This window comes from Anticarsia gemmatalis, chromosome 28, assembly GCF_050436995.1.
Source record: "Anticarsia gemmatalis isolate Benzon Research Colony breed Stoneville strain chromosome 28, ilAntGemm2 primary, whole genome shotgun sequence".
Classification (NCBI taxonomy): Eukaryota; Metazoa; Arthropoda; class Insecta; order Lepidoptera; family Erebidae; genus Anticarsia; species Anticarsia gemmatalis.
In genome coordinates this window covers 58672-85541 of record NC_134772.1, presented here as the reverse complement: position 1 = coordinate 85541, position 26870 = coordinate 58672, and the positions used below count along the sequence as shown (strand labels likewise).

The 26870-nt window shown below is 36.7% G+C and overlaps 1 protein-coding gene across 1 annotated transcript in view; it reads left to right on the top strand.

Moving 5' to 3' along the window:
- The first annotated feature begins 2284 nt into the window (after window positions 1–2284).
- The window catches only part of LOC142984853 (multidrug resistance protein homolog 49-like), a 66127-nt gene continuing 41541 nt past the window's right edge, over window positions 2285–26870 (top strand). Inside the window, exon 1 of the mRNA XM_076132707.1 lies at window positions 2285–2492. Within this exon, the coding sequence (XP_075988822.1) occupies window positions 2391–2492 (102 nt within the window). The 5' untranslated portion in view covers window positions 2285–2390. The remainder of the gene's footprint in view (window positions 2493–26870) is intronic.

The following is a 26870-nucleotide window of genomic DNA, read 5'->3' as shown; positions in this document are numbered from 1 at the left end:
TACTATGCAAAAAAATAAAAGAAAAAAGTATATATATTTGTCTGATATTCTCTTACGTCAAAAACACTGTCAATTTTGATAACATTTAACATGACAATAGACTACAAAATAAAAGTAATTTACTTCAAAACCACCCCCTAAATAGTAAACAATAAAGGGATGAAAGTATATACGCGAGTGAAACCACTTGATTTAGTTCACTCGTGTCATAAGTAGTAAGTTTGTCACTATGTCCCCACAATGTGGTTGACATGTAATCTCACAGTTATTACATTGTTATAAGTATCAATTGTCAAATGTAAGGTGTTAATACGGTTTACTGTGTTAATATTATCGTATGGTTAGTGGTCAACCTAGTGTCAAAGTTGTTCAAGCCTGTAAGCCTTTGACGTGACTTAGCGACTGCTATCTTAACCTACATATTTCGTGTTATTTATAAACTGATTATTTCCCTAATAATAAATAAATAAATTTTAAGACGCGGATTCCATGTACAATTGTACATATTATATGACATACTGAAGGTACGAATATCTATACTTCTTTACTAATATTATAAAGCTGAAGAGTTTGTTTGTTTGTTTGAACGCGCTAATCTCAGGAACTACGGGTCCGATTTGAAAAATTCTTTTTGTGTTAGATAGCCCATTTATCGAGGAAGGCTATAGGCTATATATCATCACGCTACGACCAATAGGAGCAGAGTAGCAATAAAAAATGATACAAAAACGAGGAAAATTTTGACCCATTCTCTCTTATGTGCCGCAAGCGAAGTTGCGCGGGTCAGCTAGTCTTACATAAATTCATACCTTATTTCCCTATATGTCATATGCATCTACCTTCATATTTCAATTTCTCAATTACCCTTACTAACTAACTAACTAACTATTCCGTCAGTTTGACCACTGCTAGTGTAACCTGCACTGAAATGTCAGGCATACCGAAGTGGAAAGCGTGTTCATCTTAATTTCCGTATTATATTATACGAAATTTCAAAAGTTAGGTTCGGTCTTAGTGGATAAGTGATTATGTTTAAAAAGTAGAGGGACTTGTCGTGGTTTTTTTATTCGTGGATTATATTATTGTGTGTACAAGTCGCGAGTGTTTTAAAGTTAATGTTTTTTTATATTTTGTGGACAAATTCTCAGTATTATTATAGTATTGTGATGTTATACTATTCCCCCGCTTCTTATAACAGGTATGACAGTATACATCTACTATCTATACTAATATTATAAAGCGGAAGAGTTTGTTTGTTTGTTTGATTGTTTGTTTGTTTGTTTGTTTGAACGCGCTAATCTCAGGAACTACTGATCCGATTTGAAAAATTCTTTCAGTTTTAGATAGCCCATTTATCGAGGAAGGTTATAGGCTATATATCATCACGCTACTACCAATAGGAGCAGAGTGCCAGTAAAAAATGTTTCGAAAACGGGGAAAATTTTGACCCATTCTCTCTTATGTGACGCAAGCGAAGTTGCGCGGGTCAGCTAGTGTCAAATATTAATATCTTTACGTATTATACCTTTACGTCAATGAACGCGAATTCTGCGTAAAATAAAAACTGTTTTTTATTATTATTGTGTGCGGGTATGACGTGGATGATCTACATATTAATTAGTTATTAAAACTGTGGCTTGGCTTTTGGTGTGATACCTTATGCGTCTTAGGATCGATTCTCGGTTCGGACACAATTTTGATGGATTTATTTTGACTTTCATCGGCAAGTAGAGTAAATTAGAACACATTTTTTAGTATCTGATTTAGGGAGTTATAGTTTGTACAATCTGTGTGTGTTCCAATTATAAACAAACGTAAAGTGCAATTAAACTTTTAACAATTTTTACTCAAGGAATTAAAATATAGTAACTCTATTATTGTCAATTTACAACTTATTACAGTACACTTGATTAACAATAAACTTCTTTTCGATAATAGTGCTACAGTAAGGTTAAATAATTCTTTGTTTCGCATGAGAATCAAACCTGAAACCGCATAATGATATTGTCAGGTAGCCAAACTTCTACACTTGATCACAAGCCGGTTTTCTTAAAATAAAATAAGAACAAACTTTACAACGTCGTAATTCTACGAAACTTTACATTTTTGATCAACATACAATTAAATTGTATTGTGCGTCACATCACAAACGAACAATAAATAAAAAAATATACAAACTTCGTAGAATTGATATTAGACAGTATTTCCCCAATAAGGTTAAATTAAAAAAAGGTTTTTTATAGCGGCGTGTTCTCTCGCGGCGTCAGTCGAGTTTTGCCCGCGAGTGAGGCGCACGCATCGCGCGCGCTACATTAAAAAGTATTTAAAACGCGGGCAAAAGCGCGCCAATATTTTGACAATTAAGTGACAGTTGTGTTTTTTTTTAAGTGATGAAGGGCCAGTGTAAAAGGTTCGTCAGCCACAAAGGCAAGGCTTACGATATACATACAGAGAAAAAGAAAAAAGATGAGAACATTGGATTCTTAGATCTCGTAAGTTTTTTAAATATTTAAAATATCTAGTTTTGCTTTTTATGTAGGTGTCATTTGCATTTTTATGTTTAACGATCGCGATTTTTAACGGTATAACGACAAAAGTTTATGGAGGTAAAAAAAAATTGCGAATAAAATATAGTTTAATGTCACAAAATTATATAATCTTTTTTACGACTATTTATGTTAATTTGCGTATAATTATAAGGAAAAACAAGATGAAATTATCTAGTTACGTTATAACAATTGCCAGTAAAAATAGAGTTATAGTTGGACAATAAAATTCCTAAAGTATTTTAATTACTTTAGTAAGAGTCAAGGAATAAAAAGTAACTAGTTCATTGAAAACTCACATTTAGGTTTGCGATTTCAGTGCCGCCATTTTGGAAATGGGGGGCTGGGGGTGGTGGTGACCCCACAAACTTAAACTTAGGTTTCTACTGACCCCACTACATGTAAAAAAATGCTTCTGAAAAACGCAGGCTAAGGCCTGAAAAATGTAACGTTTTAATGAAATAAACTGTGTATTGTACACTTGGACACTATAAACAAAGTCCAACAGTTGGCTGGTTTTAATAAAACTGGCCGCCGTGGCCGAAGACCCAGAATAACACATAGGCTTTTTATCCCGGAGTTCCCGAGGGATCGGGATTTACACGGGAAGGGTTTCCACGCGGACGAAGTTGCGGGCGGCTGCCAGTATTAAATAAAGAATCATCCAATTTTTATTTATTTATTACTACTACTAACTAGAGGCGCCCCTAGCCAGTTGCGCTCACCGGTCGGTAAACGATCTGTGAGTAAAGCAAACCTTGGCGCGGTCATTACATAGATGGGTGACCGCAAAGTGGTATTTGAGCTGGGCGTCTCCGTGCTTCGGAGGGCACGTAACAAGTCGGTCCCGGTTGTTGTCGATTAAGATAACAGTCGTTAATCCACGACAAAGGCTAGGCTTGAACAACTTTGACACTAGGTTGACCACTAACCATACGATTAGTAGTAGTATTCATTATATTTATTTATTTAGTGAAAGGTCACGCGTCCATCATGGTCTATCAGTGAGTATATTTAGATAAACTATTTAGTTTTATAAAGGCGAGGTAAAAACTCAGCGCAAAAAACTGTCCGCTTTGGAAAGGAATGGTTTAAGTTAATGTCTTGTCACGTGGAAATAACGTGGTTTATTATACAACTAAACAATAGAGGTTAGTTTCACAGCTTGTGGGTAAGTGCTGGATAGTTTAACTGCTAGATAAAGTGGCAGTTGATGTATGAAAAGTCATCAAAATTCCACCTAGTATAAGTATTGGTACTGTTTCAGAATGTTATGGAAAAGAAATTAAAATGAATTAAAAACATTAAAATTAAGTTCTTTTTAATTAAGAATTTCTCTTGAATTTAACAATGTCTGTTATTTATATTGAAGTCTATTCTTCTACAAATATTTTTTGATGTTTTGACAAATGTGTAATATCAAAGTTATTCATCAAATAAAGTTATCAGCTAAAATATGCCCTTAATTATAAATGTAATTATCACCAATATTATTAATAGACACCAATTTGTTGCACTACTTCATTAGTTTAATTGTATTAGATACAAAAATACCCACATTTTTGTAATTGGAATTAGTAACATACATAAAATAACGCCTTGTTCCCATAGGGGTAGGCAGAGAACGTCACTTGGTACGATCCTTACAAACTTCCCTTGCTACATTCACATATTGTTGCAATATTTATTACAACTGAAATTATGAATACATATAAATAATTACTTACAGTATAAGCTCAGTTCAGTTTAGAATTAAAAAACTTTTAAAGGTTTTAAGTGGCTGTGCCTAACAAATTAGCGATTAATTTCTAATTATTTGTTCTAGGCTAATAAATATTTGAACACTATCTTCACTAAAAACTCTACTGAAATACGTATTAAATGTTCAGGTTACGTTTACTTTGCAAAGTTTCGGCTAAATTAAGCCAACTTATCATTCTGAGTTCGCATCACACCCGGGACAAATATTTGTGTGATGAGCACGAGTATCTGTTCTGAGCTTGTTAATGTATCTATATAAGTATGTATTTACAAGTATATAAGTATGTTTATCAGTTATTTGGTTACAATACAAGCTCTGCTTAGTTTGGAACCAAATGATTTCAAAAGTGAATTGTCCAATGATATTTATTTATTCGCATTTAAAACATACCCGCATTGTAATTAATTAATTAACAATTTGATCTCCAAGATACATCTAAATGAGGTGCATGCAGTAGTTATGTTAAACTTATCAAATACAATATAAAATTGAAACTGAAACTGAAATTTGGCATGCAGGTAGATGTTATGACGTAGGCATCCGCTAAGAAAGGATTTTGATCAATTCTACCCCTAAGGGGATAAAATAGGGGATGAAAGTTTGTATGAACATTCTGTCCTAAGTCACAAACCACGCGAAGTCGCGGGCTATAGCTAGATAGACGTATAAAACACTAACTACTGTAGTACTGTAAGTTTGGAAGATAATGTATAAAAAATGATGACAGCGCAGATTAGTGCTGTGTTGTGTGGGTGTGTTGTAAACTGCTGACGACATCTTGATAATAGCGTGAAATATAACTTACTATTTATGTGAATAATATTAGGTCGGGGAAAAAGTCTTTTCGCATTATAGTATGTACTTATACTACTATTGTACTACTTGTAATAAAATCTCTTTGGCTTCAAGAATCAAGTGAAACACGGAACAAGAATGAGTACACGTTTCATTAGGTTTCTTTCAGTGAGCTCGTGGGGTACCCAAATATCGAGCTTTTTGTGTAGAGAAAAGATTTTATTACAAGTTCATGTATACTACATATAATGCGAAAAGACTTTTCCCCGACCTAAAAGAGGAGGCCAAAAGGACCAATATAAAGATAAAGGGGAGTACACATGATAAAGGGCCGGGGTTGTTGACCCCACAAACTTGAACTTAAGTTTCTACTGACCCCTAAGGTATTAAAAAAATAAATTTCCGTACTTTAAAAATCGCAAGCTAAGGCCTAAAAAATGTAACATTTGTAAACTAGAAACCGAACCCGGAATCTCATGATCAGCAGTCGGATACACTACATACTTGACAGTAGTTAATGATACTCGTGTATAATTTATATAATTACAATACTAATTATATGACGTCATAATTACTAATTGAGTATGAACAGAGATAATATTTACAATATGCAGATATAGTAATATATCTTCAAGCTAAGTGCCAGGTTCTATTCCGTTAATTGTATGTAATTAGTTCGATTTAATTAGCTAATTGCTTTCACTTGCGTGGATATATTAAAATATCAGTTTTACTAGTATTCCGCCCGCGGCTTTGCCCGCTTGGAATTTTAGCCCTTACGGGAGGGAATTTCCAGAAATCATCTCTTAGTGTCAAAAAAAATATTTTAATCAGTTCAATACTATTTCCGTGTTATATATTTACGTGGTGAATATGGTAGGTATTAATGAAAAAAATAATTTAACTGTCGCAGACTCAGAATAATAATAAATTTAACTCATTAATGTCCCACTGCTGGGCAAGGGTCTCCTCCCGTAATCAGGGACGGGTTAGGCCTTGAGTCCACCACGCTGACCAAGTGCGGGTTGGGGACTTCGACTTTTAGAATAATAATTACGAAAAAAGTGTTTTGTCCGATCCCCGAAATTTCAACTTAGTCGGTCCTGTATTTTAGCCTTTAAAGTGTAACAAACAGACAGACAGACTTGTTTTCTATGTGTTATTGTAAAAGCAAGATTACTATGGATTTATTTATAAATTCTCTTACAAATTAGATGTTAATTTGCTAATTGAATGGTAATTTCAAATTGCTGAAAAACATTTATTTTGTGCGATAAAACGAATCATTTACATTAATTAAGTCAATCCCTATATTATTTTGTTTTGAAGAAAGTTTAATGATCTTTTCTTACATACATACATAATATCTCGCCTATTGTAACCAAAGGTATAAGCAGAGGTATATGAAATACACCCACGTTTCACCATTAACAATGAGGCGCCCATAGCCAGTTGCGCTCACCGGTCGGTAAACGATCTGTGGGTTAAGCAACCCTTGGCGCGGTCATTCCATAGATGGGTGACCGCATAGTGGTATTTGAACTGGGCGTCTCCGTGCTTCGGAATGCACGTAAAAAGTCGGTCCCGGCTGTTGTCTACTAAGATAACAGTCGTTAAGCCACGTCAAAGGACTTCTCGGGCGACCTGAATAACTTTGACACTAGGTTGACCACTAACCATACGACAAACAAACAAACAACCATTAACAATGTTAGCCCCATACTATTGTCATATACCGGGCACGTTACAAAAATCCGGAACAGTATATAAAATAAATGTAATGTAAATAAGGAAAATACCAATTGTACTTTGTACGAGTTGGGAATCAAACATGAGACTTCGTGGTCAGCAGGCGGTTACACTACTGACCGCGCCATAGGCGAATAGTAGACAATAGACGTGCATAGCCAGTTGCGCTCACCGGTCGGTAAACGATCTGTGGGTTTAGCAACTCTTGGCGCGGTTATTCCATAGAGGGGTGACCGTATAGTGGTATTTAAACTGAACGTATTCATGCTTAAGTCGGTCCCGGTTGTTGTCAATTAAGATATCAGTAGTTAAGCCACGTCAAAGGTCTTCGGGCGGCTTGAACAACTTTGACACTAGGTTGACCACTAACCATTTCGGGCGGGAGAGTCCCACATAACCCCGCACGTACGTACGTGCTAATACATTAAGCGGGGTTAAGCGTACGTATAACCCCGCTTAATGTATTAGCCACGTAAAAATAAGAAAAAAGGTGGACCACTAACCATACCATGAAATCTATACTAATATTATAAAGCTGAAGAGTTTGTTTGTTTGTTTGAACGCGCTAATCTCGGGAACTACTGGTCCGATTTGAAAAAAAGCTTTCAGTGTTAGATAGCCCATTTATCAAGGAAGGTAGAAAAAATGTTACAAAAACGGGGAAAATCTTGACCCATTCTCTCTTATGTGACGCAAGCGAAGTTGCGCGGGTCAGCTAGTAAATATATATAAGTAAACAATAGACTAAAGTGATTAATATTAGTGCTAATTTGTCATGAGTCAGCAATATTACCTTTCACCGGGTAAAGCCCGCCTCTGACGCCTGTCCGAGATGACCGTAGTGACGTACACACGCTCACACACAAACATATATACACACCTATATACATATGTACATACACACATAGCGACACAGACACGCGCGGCGTAGGCGCCGGGGAATTACCTATTATAACTAACTAGCTGACCCACGCAACTTCGCTTGCGTCACATAAGAGAATCATAATTTCCCCCGTTTTTGTAACGTTTTTCACTGGTACTCTGCTCTTATTGATCGTAGCATGATGATATATAGCCTTTAGGCTATATATCATCACGCTACGCTCATTTATCGAGGAAGGCTTTAGCCTTCCTCGATAAATGAGCTATCTAAAACTGAAAGAATTTTTCAAATCGGACCAGCAGTTCCTGGGATTAGCGCGTTCAAACAAACAAACAAACAAACAAACTCTTCAGCTTTATAATATTATAGTATATAGTATAGATGCATACATCATATTAGTAACGTGTCAAAGGCCTCTCGGGCGGCTTGATCAACTTTGACACTAGGTTGACCACTAACCATACGACAAGAAGAAGAAGTAACCGGCGGTCCTGTATGACATATAAAAATACATGTTAAAAAGTTTTTCGTTTACTACCAAAATGTACGTGGACTTCGCACAAAAACACAAACATTTTACAATAGTGTTACTATGTGTTCCTATGATATTATTGCCCTAACTGAAACCTTCCTAAATACCTCAGTATACGACGCTGAACTGTTCCCATTAGGCTACACGGTATTACGGAAGGATCGCGCTGGTGATGTTGGTTGGGGTGGGGTTCTGTTGGCAGTCAATGATTCTTACACCGTTAAGAGAATCGATGATATTGATAATCTAACCGTGGACAAAGAACTGCTGTTTGCTTTAGTGACTTGGAAAAATGTAAGATTACTCGTGTGTGTTGTATATCTACCACCGAGTTACAATAGTAATCAATATCTAGAAGTTTTAACCTGTATTGAAAACGCAATAACTACGTACTCGAGCTGTCAGTTATTAATAGTAGGTGATTTTAATTTGAAATCCTGTAGTACTTCTGTAAAAAATCAGTTCAATTACTTTTTGGATTACTGCAAACTGAAGCAGTGTAATACTGTATGTAATGAGTATGGCTGTATCTTGGACCTGATTTTAACTACCTATGACACAAACGACATTATCATAAACACAGCTGTTGAATCACTGGTACCGCTGGATGCCTACCATCCGGCTTTGGAGGTAATGTTAAGTATGCCAAAAAGTAAAACAATGAGTAACACTCAACTTCCAACACAAAATAGTGTTCTCTCTGAATGGAATTTTCGCAAAGCAGACTTCCAGAGTCTATATGCAGATATTGCCACTATAGATTGGACAGACATAGTACTTCAGCATGACACTAACATGGCGGTGAATAGATTCTACGAGGAGTTGAATGCTATCATTACAAAACATGTACCCTTTAAGAGAGTTCTCGCTGCTCACAAATATAGGTACCCTGTCTGGTTCACTAGTGAAATAATATATTACATAAAACTTAAATACTTTAACCTAAAAAAATTTAAAACACATGGCTTGCAATTTAATAGTGAACTATTTAAATACTATAGGACTAAAGTTAAAAATCTTATGGATGTAGCTCATAGAAAGTATATAAACAATGTAGAAAATAATATTACTTATGAACCATCTAGTTTTTGGCAATATGTGAAAGAAAAACGTAGGAATAGACAGCAAACTTGTCAATACACCTACAATGACATCACGGTCGAGGGACAGAATGCTGTTGATGCATTCGCAAAATATTTTGGTTCAGTGTTTCATAAAAACGCACCGCAATTGAAACCTGAAGCCGCAGAACGTGATGCACTGGACTTTGGCCACTCCTCAATTATTAGTCTAAATAGCATTCAAGCTGCCGATATAAAGCGCGCGGTACGCCGTCTCAAAACTTCGACTTCCTGCGGCCCTGATAATATACCTGTCTTTTTGGTTAAGGACTGCTTCCAAGCTTTAGTTAAACCTCTCGCCCATGTCTTTAACTTATCGCTACAGCAGGGTATCTATCCTAGCATATGGAAAGTTTCCAGGGTAACGCCAATACCTAAGAGTGGATCATCGAATGAGGTCACAAACTTTAGACCGATTGCGATATTGTCGGTATTTGGCAAGTTGTTCGAGTCAGTTATCAATGCAGGCATATTTGATCAAATCAACAAATCCTTAAGCCATTGCCAACACGGTTTTCGACCCGCCAGGTCTTCGTTAACAAATCATATACAATATGTTGACTACTTATATAGTAACGTAAAGACAGGATGTCAAGTTGATGCAGCATATTTTGACTACAAAAAGGCATTTGATCTTGTAGATAATGACGTGCTTCTGGCAAAGTGTGTGTCCATGGGTTTTTGTAAACAACTCCTTAATTTCATGGCGAGTTACCTCAGAGATCGGAGACAATATGTCAAGATGCGACATCATCGATCTGAGGAATATTACACTCGTTCGGGAGTAAGCCAGGGCAGTACCTTAGCCCCAACTCTTTTCCTTATCATGATTAATGACCTGCCTCTTACGGTACGTAATGCTGAGTGCCTAATGTTTGCAGACGATCTCAAGCTTTTCCTTTCTGTCACTACTACTACTGATTGTGTTGCACTACAATCCGATATTGATGCAGTTGAAACATGGAGTAAATTAAATAAACTACCTCTTAATATAGATAAATGTAAAATTATTACTTTCACTAGATCTCTTACTCCTGTACGTTCATCCTACAACCTGGCAGACACCCCACTAGAGCGCGTTACCACAATTCGTGATTTAGGTGTTATTATGGACAGCAAAGTAACTTTTCACGATCATATCAAACAGGCAGTGAAAGATGCAAATAAATCTTTAGGGTTTATCATTAGAACCACGCTGCATTTCAACAATGTTCAGGCAATCAAGTTGCTCTATAACGCCTATGTACGTAGCAAGCTGGAATATAATTCAATTGTCTGGAATCCGAAAGAACAGCTCTATGTACTTATGATTGAGAAGATCCAGCGCAAATTCGCCCGTTGCATATACAAACGTATTCATGGTTACTACCCATTTTTGTACCCCTCCTTGTTTGTGTCAGGCATGGTTGGACTCGATACATTGCAACTTAGGAGACATTCTGCGCATATTATGCATTATCACCAACTACTAAATAACAAATAGACAATCCAGCGGTCCGAGAGAGCATCTATTTCTACGTTCCGAACGGATACCTGCGTGGTTGTGGTCGGCGGCACCATCAACTGTTCGCTTACCCAACATCTAAGAGCTCCTCTCAAGCTCATAACAGTCCTACGGCTAGGGCAGTGACGTACCTAAACCATCTTCTACAACATAGTCCAGATACAGACATATTCTTTGATAAACCAGGCGTCATTTTCACGAGTATTATACGACATATCAATTCCGCTTGACATTAAATTTTATTGAATAATCTATGTATAAAGAATTTTATTTTAATAATTGTAATAATTTTACTAAACAAATGTATTAATAGTGTGTAATTCTAAACTATGAAATGTAGCTAAATCTTATTGTTATGTTCACTATCTTATTTCAATATTTAATCTTGTGACAAACTTTATTAGAATAAGTAATTTATATAAAAGTATGCATGCAAACGATTTGGTGATTCCACTGTAAGTTTGTTTTTTTTTGCTTAATAAATGACAATATGTATGTATGTGAATGAGGCGAGAGAACGTTTGTAACTCCCGGTTTCTGTGGTACATTTAGCGGTAGTTTATCTATTCAATAGCGTTTCAACTCATATAAAAAACAGTTTACAAACGTTCCTCGCTTCATTCGCATCCAAACATATTGGATACAAATCACATAATAAAAGTCTATTATATCGTTGTTTCGGTCTATAAATAATTGTTTCAAGTCTGGTTGTACGTTTTGTGTGCGTTGTTTGTAAGTTTGTAAAAGTCTCCGCGACACAAGAGCACTAGTTAGTGCGGGAGTTGTCTATTTAAAACACATTTCCAAAAAAGGTTTTTTTCTACTATGGCATTGAAATTGTTTACAAATAGTTTTGTTTTATCAAAATAGGTTTATCAATTTAGCCATGAAGATGGTACAAACATGATTAGTTTCAGTATTTATGTAAAAGGTCGCTTCCTAAGTTATTGCATGGGGAGTCGAAGATAGTGCATGCGACTTGTTGAGGATGAGGTCTCTGGTTCGATTCGCGGACCGAGTAAGCCCACACCTTTGGGTTTAACAGACGTGATCATCATCAACATCATCGGCTTCCAGTCTCACCGGATGCTACTAAATACCAGTATTGTACATGCAGCGACTGTCTATCTGACCTCCACAACACAGTTACCTGGGTTATAACACGATACTAAGTAAGACTGCTTGTCAGACTTTCAAGCTTCTGACTACTGTTAACGACTGTGAAAGATCTTTGAAAACGACAACCGGGACCCACAATTTATTATATAGCAGATCTTATTACGTAGTGATCAAGTAAAATATGTTTGTTTCATTAATTTTGATGTATACTAGCTGACCCGCACAACTTCGCTTGCGTTACATAAGCGTTAAAAAATTACCCTGTTTTTGTAACATTTTTCACTGGTACTCTGCTCCTATTAGTAGTAGCGTGATGATATATATAACCTTCCTCGATAAATGGACTATCTAACACTGAAAGAATTTTTCAAATCGGATCAGTAGTTCCTGAGATTAGCGCGTTCAAACAAACAAACAAATTCCTCAGCTTTATAATATTAGTATAGATAGCACCTTTCATTTTATTCTATTTTAAGAATAAATAAAAAAAAAATATAATTAGTGAATAAGTGAGAGCTCTAATTAGTTGTAACTTTAATTGTAAATTAATTAAGTACAGATAATTAGGTGCTATAATTAGTTAAGACGTAGTTAATAGTGTCATTGTAATCATGACGCCCTAGGTTCTAAACCTGCGTCGTTAAATACAATTTAAACCATTTATTTTGTTACACATAATGAAACATTACAAATACATAACTTAATAACTAGTCAGTACATTTATTTATTTAAATAAATAAATACATTAAATAAATTTTATTTTCTCTGTGGCGTATATGCGACTGCCGCGTAGAGGTTTCCAGTTCGAAACCCGGGTCGGGCCAAAAAAAAAAATTCTAAGTTTTCTATTAAGAATTTCTCAAAAATTGCCCGGAGTTAGGAAGACTGCGACTATCGCGCATGAGATCTAGGGTTCGAAACCTGGGTCGGGCCAAAAAGTCTTTAGTTAAGATTTTTTCAGAGATTGCTCGAAGTTAGGGAGTAGAGGTCATAGACCTCTGTGCCTCGGAGAGCACGTGTCGCCTGTGGTTCTGCGTCTGACCTCTCCCTGGTGGTGTTCGTCACAGCGCACTATGAGAGTGATGTAATACAGAGTGTACCTGTGTATTGTACACATACTTGGACACTATAAACAAAATCCTGCACAGTTGGCTTGTTTCAATGAAACTGGTCTCCGTAGCTAAATATCAGCCAAGACGACATTAGAGTTATAAATAAGTAAAAAAAACTACCTATATTTGCACTATTTTTTCCCTAAAACTTGATAGTTTTTTAAAGTTAAAAAAGCGTATAAAAAACCAAAGGAACCATTTTTTTAGAATATTCCACCTCAGACGGAAATCCCAACTTCCTAGTAACAAGAATGTCTGTGTATTTGTCACGTTATTACTCAGAAACGGCTTGACACTAACATGGAGTGTACATTAATACTTTAACGTGAATGTATATCACATTTTTGTTATAATTTCATTAGTCATTGATTTTTCAGTAGTCTTTGTCATTTCAGTGAACATTTTTGAAAAGGGACTTCACAAAAACACAAATTCATAGTTTAATTAGTAACAGTAGTCTAGCCTTTCTTCCAACTATGTTGTCGTCGGCTTCCAGTCTCACCGGATGCAGCTGAATACCAGTATTGTACATGCAGCGACTGTCTATCTGACCTCCACAGCACAGTTACCTGGGTTATAACACGATACTAAGTAAGACTGGTTGTCAGACTTACAAGCATCTGACTACTGTTAACTGTCAAAGATCTTTAAAAATGACAGCTGGGACTCACAATTTAACGTGCCTTCCGAAATACGGAGGAACTCGATATATTATTATGGTCACCCATCTACTGACCATCCTCGGCATGCGTAGCTTAACCTGAGAGATTGATTGTCGTGGCTGTTGTTTCTTAGCCACGAGCTCCTTTAGTAGTATTATGTGTACAAATCGCAATAGTTTCTAACCTTAAAGTATGTTGTTTTGTATGTATGTGCATACAAAATAACAAATTGAAAAGGACTTTGAATTAAATGAATAATTTAGTTTCGCGAGAACTACAAACAATACTGAGTATTTACAATAAAATATTTAGTAAAATAATAACGTTATATTAGAAGGAAAACTGCTATAGTTAAATGTCTGTTCGAGGTCGTGGTATTGCAATGAGGGTCGCGGCTTCGATTCCCAGAAAGTTTATAGTCCATTGAAATGTTACATTTTCAAGCCTTAGCTTGTGTTTTTCAGAGGACAAAATTTGCATTTTTTATGTGATGATCCCAACCCGCACTTAGCCAGTGTGGTGGACACAAGGCCTAATTCCTTCTTCATTACGGCAGGAGATCCTTGCCCAGCAGTGGGACATTAATGGGTTACATTTATTATTATGTTTTAATAAAAAAGCATCCTCTGAAAAATGCATTTCTGAATGTAACTTTTCAGTGGACTATATACTATTGTAATATCTTGTAAAAAGGTCAGGTGCTACTCGTAACCGGCGGTCCTGTATAACAACATATTATGTATGTGAATGAAGCAAGGGAAGTTTGTAAGAATCGTACCAAGTGACGTTCTTTGGTCTCTGCTTTCCCGTAAGGTCAATTTGTTCAAATTCCCATGTTCAATATTACCCAAATGATTCAAAGTTACCCAGGTTGACTGTAGTGAAAAGGACGTAATTTTCGTGCTTCGGAGGGCACGTATGAATTTTGGATTTTGTCTTTTTGACGTGCTAAATGACATTTTTTAAACTTCTATAAAGGTCAGCAGGTAGCTTGAACAACTTCGACACTAGGTTGACCACTAACTACGATGAATGAATGTACGGAACTTGTCTTACTAACAATATTTGACTCTTACTGTTTTGTTAAATGAAAAAAGGGGCTATATTTGTAAAATAATTTATCGATATCTGATCAGTGGTTCCTGAAAATAGCGCACATAAACTAACTTCCGTTTTCCTCTCTCTATAATAATATTAATAACTTAATGAAATAGTGGAAAACCAATTAGATTTTCCTCATTTCGTTAGACCCTGAATATGTAAATATAGGAAACAGATAATAAAATATATTAAAATATCAGATAGTATCTAACAAAGGTGTCGCAGAGGTCACAGTTCGATTCCCGCGTCACGTCGCCGCGTCGCAGAGAAAGCCAAGGTTCTGAAATAGATTATACATATATATCTATAGAATAAGGAACTACTGATTCAGTAAAAAATATATAAAAGTCGTTTATTTACTGGGAACTCGGTTCTGTGTATATTTTTTTGGTATGACTTGCAAAATGCTCGGTGCATAGTAGATACTGTGCAAGGGTGTTTTAAAACATGCATTTTTTTATATAAGTAGATTGTTTTGTTAAAATATATTGTGTTTTTAAAGTAAATATTTTTGAGTGCCGCTTACAATTCAGGCCTATTTCAGTATTCTTAGTACTTGAGGCGCCCATAGCCAGTTGCGCTCACCGGTTAGTAAACGATCTGCGGGTTAAGCAACCCTTGGCGCGGACATTCTAAAGATGAGTGAAAGCATAAGCCCCGTGCTTCGAAGGGCACGTAAAAAGTCGGTCCCGGTTGCACAGAGACAGAGACAAGACTGTCAGTTCAAATACCACCAAGTGGTCACCCATCTATATAATGACCGCGCCAAGTGTTGCTTTACCCACAGATCGTGACTATAGTATTATAACATTCTATAAAATACAAGTTTAAACAAACATAAGCTTGAAGATACAGCAGTTAAACTTTTTTGTATAATTCAAAAACAAAACAATTTTTTGCGCGACATACATCGTCACTTTTGTTTTTGCGTTGGCGATCGTGTGCGGAAGTAACCGGCTATGTAATGCGATGTTAGTGATAATTGCTGCTCGTTTGTTGTTGGGCCGTGTCGTGGTGAGAGGTGACCTAGTAGGTCAATGTACTTGTAAAAAATGCGATCATCTTCAAATTGACGGAGTTATTAGGAGGCCCGCTGTGTACATATACAATAGTAAGATTATTACTGTTGTTGCAGCCAAAATATATCAAATATTTATAAATATGGTAATGTGTAAGGTACTACTTGCAACCCGCACTTGGCCAGCGCAGTTGACTCAAGGCCTAACCCCTCCGCCGTTTGGGAGGAGACCTTTGCCCAGCTGTGGGTGGCCGTGTAGTGGTATTTCAGTTGAGCGTCTCCGTGATACAAGTCACGCTTGTTGCTTAACATAACTACAGTTCACCACAAACACTTACACTACTTCGACACTAGGTTGACTACTAACTGTATGATAATGGTATGAGTTTTTTTAAACCCATAACTGTCCCACTGCTGGGCAAGGGTCTCCTCCCGTGATGAGGGAGAGATTGGGCCTTGAGTCCACCACGCTGTCCAAGTGCGGGGTGGACTCAAGAACTGTTTTAAGGAACTCTCAGACATGCAATATTGCATCACGATGTTTTCCTTCATCGTTGAAACAAATGATCTTTATTTATAACTAGCTGACCCGCGCAACTTCGCTTGCGTCACATCAAAGAGAATGGGTCATAATTTTCCCCGTTTTTGTAACATTTTTCGTTGCTACTCCGCTCCTAATGGCCGTAACGTGATGTTATATAGCATAAAGCCTTCCTCAATAAATGGTCTATCTAACACAGAAAGAATTTTTCAAATCGGACCAGTAGTTCCTGAGATTAGCGCGTTCAAACAAACAAACAATCAAACAAACAAATCAAATCAGCTTTATAATATTAGTATAGATACACACATAACTTGGAAAAGTCTGAGTCGCGCGTGATATATGAGAAATACTTCATATATCACGCGCGACGCGCCCACAAGCCCCTTCCTCTTGTGTTAGTTATTTCGTGAGTGTAAGTCATAGTTCACATATTCTATATTTACATTATATACAGTGTTATGTTATTTCAGTCGGAATGACGTCACATCGTGTAATGTGTGGTTGTGTGGTCAGGCTGTGGTCTGCGGTTTACAACACCTACGTTATTACTTATTGAATACATATTACTGTGTAATTAGTAAAGTAAATAATCATGTGTAGTTCCTATTCATTTATTATTTTAATATCTTAACATTTTTCTTTTTGAGAAAGGAATGCTTACATGGTTCGGTCATGTCATCATCAGTCTAGCCTTTCTTCCAACTATGTTGTAGTCGGCTTCCAGTCTCACCGGATGCAGCTGAATACCAGTATGTTACATGCAGCGACTGTCTATCTGACCTACACAACACAGTTACCCTTCGGTAACGACTGACTTATCAGTCTTTCGAGCTCCTAACTACTGTTAACGACTGCCAACTTTTGGTAATGTAAAGAAAATAAATGTAGAATAACGAATAAACTTTACCGTGCGCTCTAGAAAGACATAGGTGCTACTCGTAACCGACGGTCCTGTATGACAACATGTATGTATGTGAATGAAGCAAGGGAAGTTTGTAAGGATCGTACCAAGTGACGTTCTCTGATCTCTGACTACTCCTATGGGAAAGGCGTGATATTATGTAAGTATTTATAAATATCTTGGTACAAATTATACGCAATTTTATTGGTTTAAAATTATAACATGTATACCTAAGCAGGTCCTGGTGTAGGTAGGTATGGAAGAGTTAACAATGTTAGTTCCATGTAGTAGGGGGCGAGCTTGTTGCCATGTACTATGTACTAACACATATCAATTTCCGGAGTACTCCTAATCGATTACATTTTACAACTTGTATACAATTACATTTCTTATTGGAAATTCTATTATTTGATACCACAATTCAATTTGTTTTGACATTTTCTTTACAACGAAATTAATCAGAAAACACAGTTTTATATCTTACTGTTTAGTGCTAGATATCCTATCTATAAGATACTGACAATATATGTATTTTTTATTAAAACAACTCCCGCACTAAGAATTGCTCTTGTGTCGCGAGGACATTTACAAACATACAAACAACGGATACAAAGTACAAACAGACCTGAAACAATGATTAATAATTGTGGATCGAAAAAGTAGTTTTCCGTATGAAAATCGAACCCACAACCTCCATGCGGAATAGTGTAGTTGACTACTAGTCAAATCAGCTACTCTTTATGAAATATCAAAAATATTTTAGTATAGAAATATGACATAGCGACGTCACAGTTTCGTATTTTCGTAGATATCAAATGAGTGCCTAATAAAATGTTTCAGTCTGTAGTAATTACAATATCAATATTATTTACGAAAAGTTCTGTGCTTCCATACATTTTTTCAGAAATGCCCTCTATTTCTCCAGGATCCCATAGCCAGATCCTGAGTTCCTTCCTATGGGACCACCTGTGGAGCTTACTCTTTCAAATAAAAAAAGAATTTTGCAAATTAGTCCTGCCGTTTAGAAATGATCGCTGAATATACATAAAAAAAAATATCGCGACGAATTGAGAACCTCCTCCTTTTTTTTGAAGTCGGTTAAAAAGATTACATAGCCTGAGAATATGGGATACAACTACCCTAATAAGATCAGCGAAACCTTTTTATAAGTGAAATCTTGTCTAATTATCTCACAATATAATTCACACTAACTCTCCAAACTTAAGGGCTCATTGTTTTATCACGAAATATTCCGCCATTTTAGAACATAAACAATAGTTAATAACATAATATATTCGTTAACTTAACGAGATGAAATAAATTAACAATTAAACAGATTTAACAATTAATGGAGGTTTTTTTGGCAAACGCTCCGCCGAGCGTGTCTTAATACAAGCTTGTGACAATACTAGCTGACCCGCGCAACTTCGCTTGCGTCACATAAGAGAGAATGGGTCATAATTCTCCCCGTTTTTGTAACATTTTTTACTGGTACTCTGCTCCTATTAGTCGTAGCGTGATGATATATAGCCTATGTCCTTTCTCGGGTATCAAAATATCTCCGTACCAAATTTCATGCAAATTGGTTCACAGAAGTTTAGGCATGATTGAGTAGAATATTTTATCCTTTTAACTTTCTCGTTTATTATTAAACAAGCTTTCGCCCGCGACTTCGTTCGCGTGAAAAGGTTTCCCGTAGTAAAAGTATTCTATGTGTGAATCTAGGTTAATAAGTCAAAAATCTAAGAAGATTTATACAAACTTTCATCTTCTATTTTATCCCCTTGGGGGCAGAATTGATCAAAATCCTTTCTTAGCGGATGTCTACGTCATAACATGTACCTGCATGTCAAATGTCAGCTCGATCCGTCCAGTGGTTTGTGCTGTGCGTTGATAGATCACTATGTCAGTCAGTCAGACAGTAACAGAAGCAAAACAAATATATTTTAACCTGGACGTAATAAATTTATCTAAGTAAGTAGTGTGTTTCAACGAATTCTTAGACCGTGTTTATGAATGATATTATAATAATTACACATGGGACAAAAAACTTCAATTCGGTACTATCAATTTTGTATTATACTTGAGTTAATATTACGAAGGAGCTCGTGGCTTAGTTAACAACAGCCGCGCGGATCGCTCTCAGGTTAAGGTACACTTGCCGAGGTTCTTCTGTGGATGGGTGACCATATTACACGTACCGAGTTTTGGGATTTCGGAAGGTACGTTAAATTTTCGGTAATTTTCAAAGATCTTTGAAATTCGTTACCAGTTAGTCAGAAGCTTGAAAGTCTGACAACCAGTCTTACTGAGGGGTAGCGTGTTATAACCCAGGTAACTGTGTTGTGGAGGCCCGATAGACAGTCGCTGCATGTACAATACTGGTATTCAGCTGCATCTGATGAGACTGGAATTCGACTCCAACATAGTTGGAAGAAAAAAAAGGCTGAGTGATAGCTGAAGCCAATAATATTTCCACGTAGGTCTTCAAACACCACTTCCTTACATACCTCCTCTATGAACAGTGAGGTCACCTATAAGGTCGTACACCATATGTGCCAGTTCCCAGTGTTGTCTTGCACTTATCGATCTTCAGTCACTACTACTACAACTTAATACTTCACTGTCAAGGCAACTCATTAGCAGATCGATATTGCACGCTTATGAACAATTATTGTGCTAGGGGTAGTGGAGGGGTGCAAGTTATACGTGGTCGATAGTTACCCTTGTGATGACTTCCCCCGATTTCTGAGGTACATTTAGCGGTAGTTTATCTATTCAATAGCGTCAAAACTCATACAAAAAGAACGGTATTGAATAGATAAACTACTGCTAAATGTACCTCCGAAATCGGGGATTATTCTTCGTTCAGAATAAGGATGTTTTTGATAGTTTTTTTTTCTTATTTAAAAGACAACTCCCGCACTAAGAATTGCTCTGGTGTCGCGGGGACAAACATACAAACAACGGACACAAAATACAACCAGACCAGTGTGGGAATCGAACCTACGACCTCCCGACGCAATGGTAGCGGCGAAGCGACCTTAACCACTGCGCCCACTTAGTTATAAGTCTAATAATATAATCAAGTCGACTGACTAAATTTGTGTTTTACCCAAAAAAAATACATCATGTTTAAACTACACAATAAAACCCGTCGAGATTCAGAGATTTGATTTTTAATTTATCAATCCTTCATAATTAAAAAGTCGAACCTTATTCGTCCTTGCCAGAGATTCGAACCCAGTCCCTCACAGTTGACCGCTAGACAGACAAACTCAAAGGTCACATATATCTTGTAGTTAAAGCTATCATTTTGTGTAAACGTATCGTTTTTGTGTTAGTTTTTGTTGAGTACCGAGTTGAACTGTCATGTCCGGTTGCCGCCACACTTGTATATAAGATATATTATGTACTATTTATGTACTATTGCACTGTCATGGCCGCTGGGAAATAGGTACTATGTATAATCTTACATTTAATTGTTCTAAGTTCATTTCTGAACACTGTTAATTATTTCCAATAACTACATAATAATTATTCTATTAGGTCGGGGAAAAAGTATTTTCGCATTATAGTATGTATGAACTTATAATAAAATCTTTTCTCTACACAAAAAAGCTCGATATTTGGGTACCTCACGAGCTCACTGAAAGAAACCTAATGAACCGTGTACTCATTTGTGATTCTTGAAGCCAAAGAGATTTTATTACAAGTTCATACATACTATAATGCGAAAAGACTTTTTCCCCGACCTAATACATACATAACATCACGGCTGTTATACCCGAAGGTTTGGGAAGATGTGTATTAAATACATCCACGTTTCGCTATTTACAATGTTAGTCCCGCGCTATATTGGGCTAGCCTACTTCGAACATGAAAAAGACTAATAGCACTTTGTCCGACCCGGGAATCGAACCCGATACTTTACAATCACTAGTCGGATATACTAACCACCGCGCCACTGGGGCAGTCACATTCATATTATGGACTGTACGAGGTTTCAGTTCTGAATTTGATGGTCGATTAAATTGTTATACAGTTTTTCCAATTTCCGTTGAAACATTATGAATGGCAGAGTAATTTCGTCATATGGCTGATATGATCAGTTGACAATAAACTCGCTACCATATGACTTACAATCTAAATAATATATAACTCAAAGGTGACTGACTGACATAGTGATCTATCAACGCACAGCACAAACCACTGGACAGATCGAGCTGACATTTGTCATGCAGGTACATGTTATGACGTAGACATCCGCTAAGAAAGGATTTTGATCAATTCTACCCCCAAGGGGATATATTAGGGGGTGAAAGTTTGTATGAAAATTCTATCTTAAGTCACAGACCACGCGGACGTCGCAGGCAAAAACTAATGCCACAGTTTACTGTATTGCACCGATCACCACAAAACTTGCATCATAATTTAGCCAAACTATTTGTGTACTTATCTCTAAAATTTCAAGGTTTAGGGATTAGTAGTTTAGGAGATATGAACGGATATAACGAACCAAGGTGAAGGCGAGCTGACCTCTAGTGCGACGTACTCGACTGTTGCAAATGTTTATTATTTAACAAATACGTGACTTTTGTCAACTCTTTGTTGTTTCAGTGATTTCAGTCAATGAAGTATTTCAGGTGGAACAATGGTTCCGTGGTCAATAAATCACCTTCTTTTCTGCGATTAACCTCGTGATAAAAGATGTTCAAACTACTAAAACAATATGAGGTCGTGAGTTCGATTCCCAAACGGAACAATTATTTGTGCGATCCACAAATAATTGTGTCGAGACTACTAAAGCTATGTTAAATGTTAAATGAGCCTTAAGTTAAATTATACATCTGCCAAATACAAATAGAAGTGACAATAACTATATTTTTCAGTCTTCTTTTTCTTATCGTATGATTAGTGGTCAACCTAGTGTCAAAGTTGTTCAAGCCCGAAGGCTTTTGACATGGATTAACGACTGTTATCTTAGTAGACAACAGCCGGGACCGACTTTTAACGTGCCCTCCGAAGCACGGAGACACCTAGTTTACATACCACTATTTGGTCACCCGTCTATGGAATGACCGCGCCAAGGTTAACTTAACCCACAGATCGATTACCGGTGAGCGCAACTGACTATGGACGCCTCATTTGCGGTTAAATATGAAGAATTTTTGAGATGTTTATTTCGCAAGGAATCTTAAGAGAGGCTCTTTAATCAATGTCAATGATCTTGAAGACATTTTTAGCAATCAATTACTTAACACTGTTTCGGTAGATCGTAGTAAATGAAATGTAAAAACAATTAATTGATACCTACTTCTGAAAGAAAATCGATCACGCTTTTTAATTGAAATTTGTGTATAGTGTCGCGTGTGTGAGTACACACACACATTTTGTAAACCGATGGAATAGACCTGTGGCCGATACAATGATAGGACTGGCAGGATTTGAGATTCGACGAAGGTCTATTAGACACCTGTAAAGACGACCTGTGACAATTTTTGGCGAATAAGAAGAATTAGAGTTTTTGCAAGCTTACAACAACTAGGTTTATCTTAACATCTTAATTCTAGATATTAAGTCCTGTCATTATATGTAGGATCGGCGGACTAAAGAACATAAGTCATTTTTTTTTTATTAGGTCTCTCGACTTCAAATAATTCAATACGCCATCTGACTAAAGCACTTAAGTCACTGAGAAATAATTCCCAGCAAACTAAGTGGTGTACCTTATCATCCTCGCGCAATTTGAAAATGCCAAGACGGAATAAACAACGTTTTCTATTGTTCCTGTAAAGTTCGACTTTTTGACTTATGTTCTTTAGTCCGCCTACCCTAGATATAATGTATAGCTGCTCTGACAAATATCTTAATGACACTTAATGTGACCTTCTAAAAGAACCAGTTATTTTCAAAGCTTCTTCTCATCAGAAGAGGAACAAAAAATATATCAACCTGATTTACTAACTACACTACATTATAGTATAAAGCATCGCTTCCCGCGTCTATCTCTATGTCTGTATGTATGTATGCTTACATCTTTAAAACTACGCAACGGATTTTGTTGCGGCTTTAAAAGATAGATTGATTCACTCTTGGCCAGCGTGGTGGACTTAAGGCCTAATCCCTCCCCCTCGTTTGGGAGGAGACCCTCGCCCAGCAGTGGGACATTAATAGGTTAAAAAGTGTGATTCAAGAGAAAGGTTTATGTGTAAAAATTATTATAGTTAGATAGAAGTCTTACCGATGGATATCGTGTAATAACCCAGGTAACTGTGTTGTGGAGGTCAGATAGACAGTCGCTGCATGTACAATACTGGTATTCAGCTGCATCCGGTGAGACTGGAAGCTGACTACAACATAGTTGGAAGAAAGGCTAGGGTTTTACTAGTTATAGAGAAGTGCTGAACAAAAGGTTTGTAAGGTCCGGACTAAACTATATCTATATCCATACATATAATAAGACAGTAAAAATGGCGTGTCTCTACATATAATAAAATAACAAAATAATCAATTTTAGGAACAGTAGTAGAACACAAATCGACAAAAAAAATTGTATGTATGTCTGTTTGTACGCGCTAATCTCCGGAACTACTGGGCGGATTTGAATAAATCTTCTTTTGTTGTATAGCTATTAAATCTAACATATAGGTTACAATTTATTTTAAAGTACGGGAAATCTACCACGCGGGCCTTTAGTGTTAAATAAGATATTAAAGTTTTAGAAACCTGCTAGTATCCTAATACTGAGTTTCTGACATTTATTTGAGTCGTGAACTTTATAACAAAACGAGTTATTACATAATTATTAATATTCATTTATGTATGAAGTTTCAATGTTAATGTCAAGATGATTGCTCATTCATATACACTAATTACACAATTACACATACTTACGAAAATATCAGTGATGATCATTTAGGACAGGCCTGGTCATGAGGTCTACTTTAACACGCGAATATTTCATGGTCTTCTTCTTATCGTATGGTTAGTGGTCAACCTAGTGTCAAAGTTGTTCAAGCCCAAAGGCCTTTGCCATGGCTTAACGACTGTTATCTTAGTAGACAACAACCGGGACCGACTTTTTACGTGCCCTCCGAAGCACGGAGACGCCCTGTTCAAATACCACTATGCGGTCACCTATCTACGGAATGACCGCGCCAAGATTTGCTTAACCCACAGATCGTTTACCGACCGGTGAACGCAACTGGCTACGGGCGCCTCAAACGGTGCATGGTTCATGGTGCAAAAGGTTTTGTTACCAATTTATGGTGCAGCAGTATAATATATCTATCGATACAGTCTGCTCAATGTAGAAATTATAAAACAATAATTTTGTATAACGAAAAATCTGGATAGATTTATGAAATATCGTTTTGTAAAATCAAAAAGACAAGCGCCATATTGTAATATTTATTGAAAAAATAAGATGTTATACGCAATTTCCTTCAATATAATAGAGAACCGTCAAAACTGCAAAATATATTTTAGGAAAGCTTTACACAGTATTCTCAACAAGTAAATAACACTGTTGAAAGAAGAATAGCTCTTCAATCTATGCTATTGCCTTATGTCGTCTTTCCAAGCATAGTTCTCGACCTGCAAATACTCTTGTTATTCTTCTTGAAAGCTTACAAAAGCATAAATCGTGACATACACATACATACAATATTATTGTATACCGACTGGCAGACATCAATCCATCAACAATTCAACACACTAGAAAGTGGTTTGACAACTACTACGAACTTTGACGATACAAAGTTGACCTCCATTTTAGCACAAAAATATTTACGACTAGCTGACCCGCGCAACTTCGCTTGGGTCACCTAAGAGAACGGGTCAAAATTTTCCCCGTTTTTGTAACATTTTTCGTTGCTACTCCGCTCCTAATGACCGTAGCGTGATGTTATATATATCGCCTATAGCCTTCCTCGATAAATGGGCTATCTAACACTGAAAGAATTTTTCAAATCGGACCAGTAGTTCCTGAGATTAGCGCGTTCAAACAAACAAACAATCAAACAAACAAACTCTTCAGCTTTATTATATTAGTATAGATATATACTCAGATAGTATTAAAATGAGACTTCCACAGCCAGTTGCACTCACCGGTCGGTAAACGATTTGTGGGTTAAGCGACCCTTGGCGTGGTGGGTAGATGGGTGACCGCATAGTGGTATTTGAACTGAGCGTCGTTAAGCCATATCAAAGGCCTTCGGACGTCTTGAACAACTTTTGACAGTAGGTTGACCACTAACCATACGATAAGAAGAAAATGTTCAAAGATTTTAGTATACAGTAGTGTTGATAAATATTTGATAAATAAATAAAAATAAGCCACAATGTTTTCGCAAACCAGTTGACGCCTTGAACTTGTTCGGCCCGGGCCGTCATTGTCCGGCCGTGGCCGAGTGCGCCCGACGCCGCCCGAACTCGCCCGAGCGTGGCCGAACGTGGCCGACCCCACCCGAGGCTGCCCCGACGCCTTCCGTACTGAGTTGTTCCTTTTTGTAAAAATATTATGTTTTTTACTTTTTATTATGAACTAGCTGACCCGCGCAACTTTGCTTGCGTCCAATAAGAGAGAATGGATGAAATTTTTCCCCGTTTTTGTAACATAAATTACTGGTACTCTGCTCTTTTTGGTCGTAGCGTGATAGCCATGTCCTTTCTCGGGTATCAAAATATCTCCATACCAAATTTCATGCAAATTGGTTCAGTAGTTTAGGCGTGGTTGAGTAGCAGACAGACAGACAGAGTTACTTTCGCATTTATAATATTAGTATGGATTATTCAGGTAGTCTGTCAGTCAAGCCGGTCGTGATTTGTATGTTTGTAAATCATTGACTATTTTATATCTTGTTGTACTATGTATCTTTCTTGTGTCTCTGTGCTGGTTTTACTAAATAAACTGTGTTAAGAATTTTATGTTCAAAACTAAGAAGAAGAGTGTTGTTTAATTATTTTATTACTATAGTAATTGCGCCCATAGCTAGTAGTGCTCACCGGTCAGTAAACGATCTGTGGGTTAAGCAACCGTTTGCGCGGTCATTCCATAGATGGGTGACCTCATAGTCGTAGTTGAGCTGAGCGTCTCAGTGCTTCGGAAGACACGTAAATCCCGGTTGTTGTCAATTAAGATAACAGTCGTTAAACCATGTCAAAGGTCTTTCAGGCGGCTTGAACAACTTTGACACTAGGTTGACCACTAACCATACGATAGATAGAAGCCAGTTGTGATTTGTATGTTTGTAAAATACAACATTTTATATTCAAAACTAACCCTTATTCGTTTTGAGGGTATAGTCTTGTCTAGTGATTTTATTAGGCAATGAATTTAGCCAAATTAAATTGCTTACGTTATAAGTGAATTATAATGAACAAACTAGTTTCATGTTGTTATTAATTCTAATGTCAAGATCACAAAATAGACTTACATCTTATTTCATCGTTCATTGACGTTTTTAAAATAAACTGGGTTACATTTTTTATAAAGTCTGTTGTATTTAACCTGAAAA